The sequence below is a fragment of the Plasmodium fragile genome (genome assembly GCF_000956335.1).
Source record: "Plasmodium fragile strain nilgiri unplaced genomic scaffold supercont1.27, whole genome shotgun sequence".
Lineage (NCBI taxonomy): Eukaryota > Apicomplexa > Aconoidasida > Haemosporida > Plasmodiidae > Plasmodium > Plasmodium fragile.
Window position 1 is genome coordinate 23,744 of NW_012192607.1, and position 10,082 is coordinate 33,825.

General features: G+C 43.4%; 2 protein-coding genes across 2 annotated transcripts; one reads left to right on the forward strand and one right to left on the reverse strand.

Annotated features, from left to right (window-relative positions):
- Positions 1-1,089: 1,089 nt before the first annotated feature.
- On the reverse strand, positions 1,090-2,022 carry AK88_02662 (uncharacterized protein; the record flags this gene model as incomplete). Its single annotated transcript, XM_012480287.1, has 1 exon — positions 1,090-2,022. The coding sequence occupies one exon, from the start codon at positions 2,020-2,022 to the stop codon at positions 1,090-1,092; it is 933 nt and encodes a 310-aa protein (XP_012335710.1).
- Positions 2,023-4,184: 2,162 nt separating this feature from the next.
- Positions 4,185-9,680, forward strand: AK88_02663 (uncharacterized protein; the record flags this gene model as incomplete). Its single annotated transcript, XM_012480288.1, has 1 exon — positions 4,185-9,680. The coding sequence occupies one exon, from the start codon at positions 4,185-4,187 to the stop codon at positions 9,678-9,680; it is 5,496 nt and encodes a 1,831-aa protein (XP_012335711.1).
- Positions 9,681-10,082: the final 402 nt, after the last annotated feature.

Consider the following 10,082-nt stretch of genomic DNA (forward strand, 5'->3'; position numbering starts at 1 on the left):
TTTTTTTTTTTTTTTTTTTTTTTTTTAAATACTATCATGTGGCAAGTGTTACTCTATCCCTCAAACCATTTTGCAACATCGTGAAGGGAATTCCGTTGCGCGAAGTGTTTCGTTTTTATGGCTAAATCTGCTAACGTATTGGGATTTCTTTTTTTTATTTCCCTTTTTTTTTTTTTTTTTTTTTACTTTGCCTTATGCAAACTTATATGTATGCTTTTAAACGCGTATCAACAAGGAGTGCGTTTTTTTTTTTTTTTTTTTTTTTTCTCCCATTTTTTAGCTACATAAATAATTCATAAATACATTGGTAAACAGGTTGATATACGGGCGTTGTGGAATGAGCCCCGGGGACTATATATGCATTTTTTTTTTGCCCTCATTTTTGCTTATCGGTGAACACTGGCATGGAAAATGTGCCGAGGAAGTCGCTCCTGTTTGGCTTAATCAACAAGAGGAGAGTCTATGTTTATTCATTTTATTATTTTATTATTTTTTTTTTTCCCCAATTGGTAGTTACCACGAAGTATATCTTTCTTAGAGCTGTGTGAACAGCTTTTCCCGCATCTGCGGCACTTTTTCGGAGTGGAAAACCAACTGTGGCTACGCGAAGTGTAGCAAGAGGCACTCACGTAGAACAGGATTGGGTAGTAAAAGCTGAATGAATGGGAAGAAATCTTTTAAAACGCACCAGCCCCTCACGTGACACCATCCTACAAGACATGCGCGTACTCATCCGTTGGTCCCTTTCGCTAAGACCAAACTAATGCCCTTTTAAGACAAAAAAAAATGCACTCTTAAGACGAAAAAGTTACATTTTAGGGGTTAAAAAAATTTTTTAATTAAAAACAAACGAAACATACTGTTGTGGAGTTCCTTCCGGGGGATGTATAACAAGGTCTTTAAATACAAAAAAAAAAAAAAAAAAAATATATATATATAAATGTTAACACATTTAAATTCGGCTGTGCTATGCTGTTTTATTTTGCGACGTTTATGGGGATATCAACGTGGTCTGTCTGCTGTGTTCGCTTCACATTTTCAGCCTTTTTTTTTTTTTTTTTTTTTTTCCGTATTGACTGGTCTGTGCCGTCACCCGTCTGGTTGCTCTTCCACCTTATCTTCCTGGCAACCGTCCTGATCATCACCATCCTTTTGCATATTCTTCATTTCTCGCTCCTTATTCCACCTCTCAATTTTTTCCCTGCGCTCGGCACTATTTTCCCTCCTAGGACGTTTATGTCGTCTACTGGTACCGTCGCTGTCCCCATCGGCATCATCACGGTTCCTGCTCCGACTTCTACTCCTATTTCTGCGTCTAGAAGAGTGGTAACTGTCCCCATATTTATCACGCCTATGTTTGTCCCTACTGCCTCTATCCCTGTGGCTGTCGTAATGTCCGTCCTCGGAACCGTCTTTGATTTTCCTCCTTTTCTTATATTCTGGAAATTTTTTATACATTCGTTTGTACAGCTTCCTCTTGACTGACCTAGGTACATGTTTGATATGCATAAAGTTGCAGTACCCACCTCGTCGGCATTGACCATCGACGAACTGCCTGCACCTGGCCTCCCTGAAGTCTGTTACAGGGGTGTACTCAATGTGTAACGGCTTTCCCGCATAAAATCTCCCATTCAACTCTTTCACAGCCTTCTCTGCATAATCCTCGTGTGTGTATTTTATGTACACATTACCAATGATGTGATCTCCTATATTGTCACATACAACCATATCTTCAATCTCTCCATACTTCATTAATTCCTCAAAGACTTCTTCGTAAAACTCTTCAAAATGGTCCGCTGCTTTGTCCAACACTTCATCCTCCACCATTTGCCCTTCTGCAATTGCAACGGCCATTGGGGGGTTGTCGTACATGTGACGAATAACTAACGTTTGGGCAGTGTTTGGCTTGTAGTGGCTTCGACTACACTGATCGCCATGGCGACACGCTCCTATTTTCCAAAAGAAGGGACAGTTAACTCTGTCCTCTTCTGTTCCGATTATCCGTGCTAGATGCTCCGCCATTTTCACGGGAAGGGGGCATAAACATGTACGTAACTAACTTACAAATACAAACATATAAAGTTGTTAACCTATAATGTATGTGCGTGTTTACAGGTACAGTCACGCACGTTTACATATAAGTATGAACACTACTTTGGCTAGCTGGAAAAAAAAAAAAAAAAACAGCTAGCTACACTTGCATTTATGCTTTTTGCTGCTCAGTTTACTCTGCACATTTGCAAAAAAAAAAAAAAAACAAATATTGCCTGTTCAGGTAAAAAACTAATACAAATGTGAAACACACAAAAGAGAGAGGCGTCAATTTTAGAATGGTGTAAATTTTGCCCAAATAATTGCTCTACGTGGATATGTTTACGGCCACGCAAAAACGTCAAACATGACGCCCATTGCAGCAATAAGCGACTGGTTTTAGCTGTTGCCTGCGGGTTTGAAGCGCATAGCGTAAAACTTAAAATTGGTGTTTACGTCCAAGTTGACACTAGACGCTGGCACCGTCGTCGTCGATATCGACTACTCGTAATGGTTATATTAACGGCATGTGTTGGCCACGACGCTGCGGTTTGCGCACAGTTCGCCTCAACGTACGTTTAGCTGAATCAATTTTCCTTCAATGTTTCATGCATAACGCTTCTGTTCTTTTAAAGGCGTTTGCAAAAAAAATAAACTACGTGCGTTCTGTATATGTACGTTCGGTCCTCCAAAAACAGTTTGGGCTACGCATAGAAATGTACACAAGGGGAGCAGTGTAGACGCGCGCACTGTGTAAATCACGGGTATCTAGGTCACAGGCGTGTAGGCATAAAACACAGGCACAATCACATGCATAATCACAGGCATACAGAGGGGGGGACGGTTAGCCGTACCGTTCTGCGTACCACTTCTCTCTTGCCCTTTAATGCGCGTAGCGCGCATCTGTGCAGAGAGAGGGACGACTGTGCGCCTCCTAAAGTTGGCGAAAAAGCCAGGGCTTCACGCAGGAAGAGAGGGCCTATTTATGCCACAAGTGCGAAGGGGTACATTACCGTATGTTTAGCACAAACGAGGTACCGTCCGCGGTATACATATGTGGTACTGACTTGGCCAATTCCTGCATCATCCGGCTTTGCCACCTCGCGGTCAACCCTGTTAAGTTTAAACGCCGCACTTCAGTTAAAGCTAATGAAGCAAAAAGGTGGTAAAGCCGATCCTCTAACCTGATGTCATGTACGTATTCTCAGTACATGTCACATGTACAAGCTTTCAGATGCCTTTTTTTTTTTTTTGTCCCTTATATGACATTAGGATGCTGAAAGGAAATTTTCGCCAAAGAATAAAAAATTACATCTTCGTTTAAATCACCATTTTGCTGCCTTGAAAATAGGGAAAAAAAAAAAAAAAAAAAAAAAAAAAAGGGCAAGGAAAGGCGACGCAGCTTTGTACTCCAAAGTTTTGCCGTCCCCGAGAAGAGTATATATATACATATGTGCATGTATGGTACGTAAATAAAAAATTTGGAGTACCCAGGTTGAATGGAAAAAAGTTGTGCTTCGGTTTGCATGACTTGGGTTCGTTTCGTTTCGGTTCGGCTCGCTTTGCTTCTTTTTTCTTTACCCTGCTTTGTTTTGTTTTTGCCTTTACTTCTCTTTCCACAATGGAATAATTTTCATTTGTGCCCCCTTGCTTATATATATGATTTATTTAATGTATTTTATTTATTTATTTTTTTAACGAGAGGGGAAAAAACGAACGAGGTGGGATGCATTCGCCTTCGCATGAACAATGCATATAAGCATACATGTATGTATACAATACCGTCCTATGCTATTATTCACCTGTGAAAGTCACCGCCCGCACGTTCGCACATGTACGGACGCATGCGAACTCGGGCAAGTGCAGAACGCATGCGCGAAAGGGTACACAGCAACGTCTGCGTGGGTGTACACATAGGCACATAATACGTGGGCACCACCGCACATACGTAGGCACGCGCAAGGTCTGCACCCCCCCTCGACCCACTTTAGCGTCTGGCCCCTCCCCCTTTTTGTGCAAAGCCGGCGCGGACTAAAAGGGGTGTATAGAAACTGGTTTCCGGTTACAGCGGCGTCCACCACGTAACCGCATCAACAGCGCAACAGTGCAACCGCTCCTACAGTGTTAACCGGTCCCCCGCGAGGCGCACGAACATGTTTAATGGAGAAAGCAAAAACAGCAGGAAGATTAACCTGAGTGGGAAGAAACATGTAATCCTCAACAAGGACTCCTTCATCGAGAGGGCCAAAAAGGAGAAAGAGATCCACCTCAACTTGACGAGGAGGAAAAACGCCTTTAAGATTATTGGCACTTATGTAAGCTTTAAAAAATGCCTTGAGAAAAGGAGAAACGAGATTCAGATTCTGATCGGGAAGAGAATCAGTGATGTGATGTTGTTGCAGAACCTAGTCGCGCCAGATGTGTATGAGAGAGCCTTGCGAATATGCCTCCATGAATTTTCACTGAGCTCCACCTTCTTGTACTCCAGTCGGAGTTGCTACTACTATTATAAGGGTATGAACTTTGAGAGTCTGTACCCTCCTGTGAAACACCTCCTAGATGTGGTGAAGCTGTATGGCAAAGTGGGGCAACTGGATGAACCCCATTCGGTGGGGGAGGGAAAAAGTGAACAGGATGGAAGGGGTTCTGCGCAGATGGGGGGAAGTGAACCGGCAAAAGACACAAATCGGAAGGAAGCAATCCACGTTAGCAATAAATTCCTGTACAGGCATAAAAAGGAAATACAAATTTTACTTAACCATTTAGATGTTCTCTTGGGAGAGTACCATTTATATGGCGAAAATATATATGGAGAGTACCACTCGGGGATGCGAAATGTGAGGAGGTGTAGAGGTCATTTGTTGAGTGGTAGCCAAGGGGGAGTTTCCTCCAGTGTGAATGATGATCAACATAAAAGATACGACAATGGGCAAGTGCTCTACATGTACCACATGTACAATTTTATTCTGAATAAATCCTTCTGTGCCCACATGGAAAAGGAAATGAACTCTCTGAAGGAGAAAAAAATGGAGAGCAAACAACATCCCTGTAATGATAATAACGTATTACAATCACTTCATAAAATAAGTGATTATATTATTTTAACAATGGATGGGATTATACACATATTGAAAAAGTTACTTTTGTGTTATACACCGAAGCAGATTTCCAAGTGCAGCTCGACCAAGCTACTGATTTACTTGTGTGATCTTATATATATTTTTTTATTATCGCTGAAGATGAAGGGACATGAAATAAAACATGAAAATGTAGAGGAGGTAAAAGGAAAAGTAAACGTACTTTTACAATTTGTTTGTATTAGTGTGGATCATCATCTAAAGGATTGCCATTCTTTATACATAGCTTTTTTTAAGTATTCAATTTACGAAATTTTTTCTACCCCTATTGATGTGAAGAAAGAACTTGGGATGATGAAACTGTTGCTCTTGAAAATTGTTAATAAGACTTATGAACGACATGATATGAATATTATGCAGGAGTTGGTGTACTCAGATGAGAATCTTCTTCTCCATTTGAACAAGTACCATTTGTTTAATCATATCTCCTTTGATCAGAAGAATATATCTGGGGTTAATTTATTTAAGAATATGCTTTTGTTTGTTCATACGAATGAAGCGCTGGTGCAGGATAACGTTTTAAACATCCTCCTGGAGGCCTACTTATTCCTATCGCTCAAGTATCACCCTTATGTGTATAAAGTGGGGGGAGGGGGGACAAGAGACCGAATTGATAACAGCGTTGAGGGGGATGAAGGGGTAGGCGGGGGTACTCACTGTGGAGGCGGAAAAGATGACGATGACGCGCATACCGATGAGCAGGGCGACTTGTCCTCCTCGTCTCCCCGCACCGGACTCTTCTGTAGCAACAGCAACAGCAACAGCAACAGCAACACGGAGCACATTCAAACAGAGGACGTGGTAGGGAAGAAGAGATCCACCTCCATCGGTGGAGCCTCATGGGAACAATCAACTCCAAATAAAAAGAAAGAAGTACACGCAGATCTGTGGAAATCATATAAGGGTCTCTCACACATGGGCTTTTATTACTCTAAAGGGGTAGTCGATTCCTTAATACAGATTTGTAAGAAGGGTGGGTTTAGAAGGTTGGACGCACTGCTGTTCTTTCTTCTTCCCTTTAGAACCATTCACAGGAGCATCTTCCGTCGGTACAGGAACTACTACGAGTTTGTAAAAAATGTGAGCAACCAGGAGTGCGTGATTGCTGGCCGCAGAAGTGAATTGATTAATTGGCGGAGAGCAACAGCCCATGGTGGTAATCGAATTGGTGGAAATGGCCTTGGTGACAATAGAGGGGAGGAAGTAGTGGCCGGGAGCGGAAGTCTCACGAGGGGTGCTGCAGCTGGGTCACTCTTTGGAGAAGGGGCAAGCGCTTCGTGGAATGGCCCAACGTACGGCTTGCTCCCCCAGACGAGGCCCCTCTCAAGGGATCAACCGATACAAAAAACAGCGTGGAGAACCCACAGGCATAGACCCCTGTTCAGCTTGAAAAACCTCATGAGGGCGAAGGGAAAAAGGGGCAAGAGGTCATGTGATGGGGATCTTCTAAGTAATGATATCATATTGAAGGTGAAAAAAATCCTCATTGAGCACGATATGCACATCTACCTTGTGAGAGAAGTGTACTTATTGTGGTTTACCAATTGTAAAGCAAACGATACCATGTTCTTTAAGTACCTCTCCGCCTTCCCCTACTTCGATCACACCATTGTCTCCATATATATTTCCTCCCTCTGCTTCCTCCTCCACTACTACATCGTGGCTAATATGTTTGTGAACTTGATAAATATTCAATCTTTTAAAGTGTGTAAAAATTTTATGACCACCGTGGCGTTTAAGAAGGTATGCAAGCTGCTGCTAATGTCCCTGTGGGTGATGCTCAAGAAGTCCATGTATTCTATTAATTGCGAAGTGGTGAATCGGCTAGCTTGTGAGGAGAAAGGGGTTGTGGGACGAGATGGAGGAGAGGCAGGGGGAGAGGACACCGAGCTGGAGGACTTCACCGAAGCTATCACTGAGGAGGACACGTACAACGATGAGGATGAGCAGTATGAGCGGGAGATGAATAGGAGGGAGGAGAGGGCCATAGAGGAGATCGAGGGGGGGGCTGCCCATCAGGCCGGTCGACACGTCAGCGATGGACACGTCAGCGGTGGAGAGGACTTGTGTGAACCCCTACGCTGCTTCGAACAAATCCCCATCTCTGTCTATGCAAAGGACGAGCCGTTTTTGCGATCAAATGGAGAAGGCCTAGCGGACTGCAAAGCGGAGGATCTTTTGGAAGCGCTGGACTGTCTTAGCACAGGGGGTCCTTCCTCGGTGGAGAGAATATACCCGTCCAGTTCGCACCATTTGATGAGTCAAGGAATGCATTTCTCCACATGCGACACGTATGACGGGATCGGAATAGCCAACACGAATCGCCTAAGTAGTAGCTTCAAAAGCAGCATGCACAGTAGTCGAGGCGGTGAAGACGCGTCCGCAATAATCTCCGCCTTAATAAGTTACATGCTGTATAATCGGGACAGAAGAGGACTGAATTATATATTACCACTTTTATTGAAGAAGTTATACAAGGTGAATGGGTACGTACATTTGTTCGAGGAAGACTTCTTCGTCATTAAGGAAACAAGTAGTTTGTTAAAGAATCGGTTTAACATAATTGGGGACCAGAATAACAGCGGAAGTGGGTCCAATCAAATGAGCAGTAGTAACACGGGTAGTGGTAACTACGATACGGAATCCCATCTCTTCATTGACAAAAATGACGCCTATCTGAATTATAATGTTAAGCATGTGAATGAATTGGCTAACTACCTGTTGAGGTTTACTCCCTTCACTCTCCCTTTTGACGATCGCATATTAATATTTTATAACAACAGGAACAAGTCCAAGGAGAGTATCCGAGATGATAGCAGGTTCAGTTTAGTAGATGTAAAGCACCACTTGATTAGAAGAACACATATTGTGGAAGACGCCTTCATATTGCTTCACATGCTAGATGCTACTCAGGTGAAGCAAAATATTAGAGTCGCTTTTATTGACCATAATGGTAATGAAGAAACTGGCATTGATGGAGGAGGACTGTTTAAGGAATTCATGATACTTTTATGTCGAGAGATTTTCCATTCAAAATTTTTTCTATTCGATTCTGTACACAATGATACCCTCTACCCGAAGAGATTTCATTCAAATGATAATTTGAATTTGTACACCTTTGCTGGGAAGGTAATTGGGAAGGCCATTTACGAGCGCATACTAATTGAATCTGTTTTTAATGATGTGTTTTTAAGCTTCCTCCTGTGTGACGATATAGACTTGGATGTGGACATTGATATTAACGACTTATATTTCATCGACCAGCATGTGTTCAAAAGCTTGCTGTTCATTCAGAACACCCCTCATGTGGAGAACCTGTCACTTACGTTTTGTATTTATGAGGGGAAGAAACCCGATGTGGGGGATGTACAAAGGTATGAGGATATCATTAGTTATTTTCAGGCCCTGGGGAAGCAGTTGTCTGCGGGGGCAGCAGCGGCAACTACTGGAGGAGCAACTACTGGAGGAAGATTCGTTGGGGGAGGGAGCGGCCTGGGGAATGGAAGCCGAGGAAACGTTGTGAGACGCTTCTTCTCTCACACGGGAGTCTCCCCTGATCATGACAACATCAACAGCTTCTTCAACATCATTGACAATTTGGACGCATTAATACACACGCTGGATCGAAATCTGTCTTCCCTTTCCCCGGTGCCTCTAGAAGACCATGTGCCCGAAGTGAACACGACAGAGCGGTACCACGGGGGTGCCAACTACGACGCGGGGTCCCCCACCGTACAAACGCTGTTGCGACGGAACGAGCTGAATTTGAGTCCGACCTCCAATGGGGTGCTCTTGGGCTCACACGGGCAGGTCTTGCCGTACCCCCTGCGCAGCGCCAACGACCTCGATTCGGATGATGCGGTAAATGTGCGAACAGACGACGCGGCAGGTGTGAGCATAGACGACGCGGCGGGTGCGCGCGTGGACGCGGCAGGTGTTCGAACAGACGACCTGGTGTGCATCGACTTGATTGAAAACGGAAGAAATATACCCGTGGACGACAAGAACAAAAAGCAATACATAAAATTGTACATAAATTATAAGTTTAAAAAAATGGTGCGAAAAAAAACCCAGGCTTTTTTGAAAGGGCTCTCAGAATTGATCCCTACAAAGTGGCTCAAACTTTTTAATGCTCATGAGTTAAAGACTCTCATTTCAGGAAACGATAAATGCTTTGACGTGGATGATTTAAGAAGAAACGTTGTTTATGGTGGAGGCTACAATGCAAATAGCGAAACTGTGGTAAACCTGTATCACATTTTGAAAACGTTTTCTCCAAAGGAGAAGAGCCTGTTTCTTATGTTTGTAACTAGCTGCTCTAGATCCCCACTGCTTGGCTTCCAGGAACTCTACCCTAAGTTTTGTATCTTTCGTGTTGTGGACCACACGAGACTGCCCACTGCCTCCACGTGCGTCAACCTGCTCAAGCTCCCAGACTACGCCTCGAGGGAAATCCTGCGCAAAAACCTGCTCACAGCGATAAGCGGCACGCAGGGCTTTGACCTCAGCTGAAGCGGTCACGCAGATAAGCGGCGAAGCGGCATTGAAAATCGTGTACACCTACGCGCGCTGCCTCAGGGGAGGGGAACACCCGCAAGTGGGCTCTTCTGCCAGGGGCGAAATATGCATTCCCTTTTTTTTTTTTTTTTTTTTTTTTTTGTACCTGTGCATGGTCTCCTCATACATTTTGTGTGATTGATGGGATGAGTAAAAAGTGGGTTACGTTGCGTTGCGCTATTCAGTTTTTTTTTTTTTTTTTTTTTTTTTTTTTTTTTTTAGGAGCCCATGAGGTATGACTCTCTTTTCATATCCTCACATATTGGTCCTTTGTTTTTTGCCTTCAGTTTTTTCTTCCCCTTTTGTTCTCTCCTGATCTAGAATGAGTCGATTGTTAAGCCTTGCTTGTGACCTATT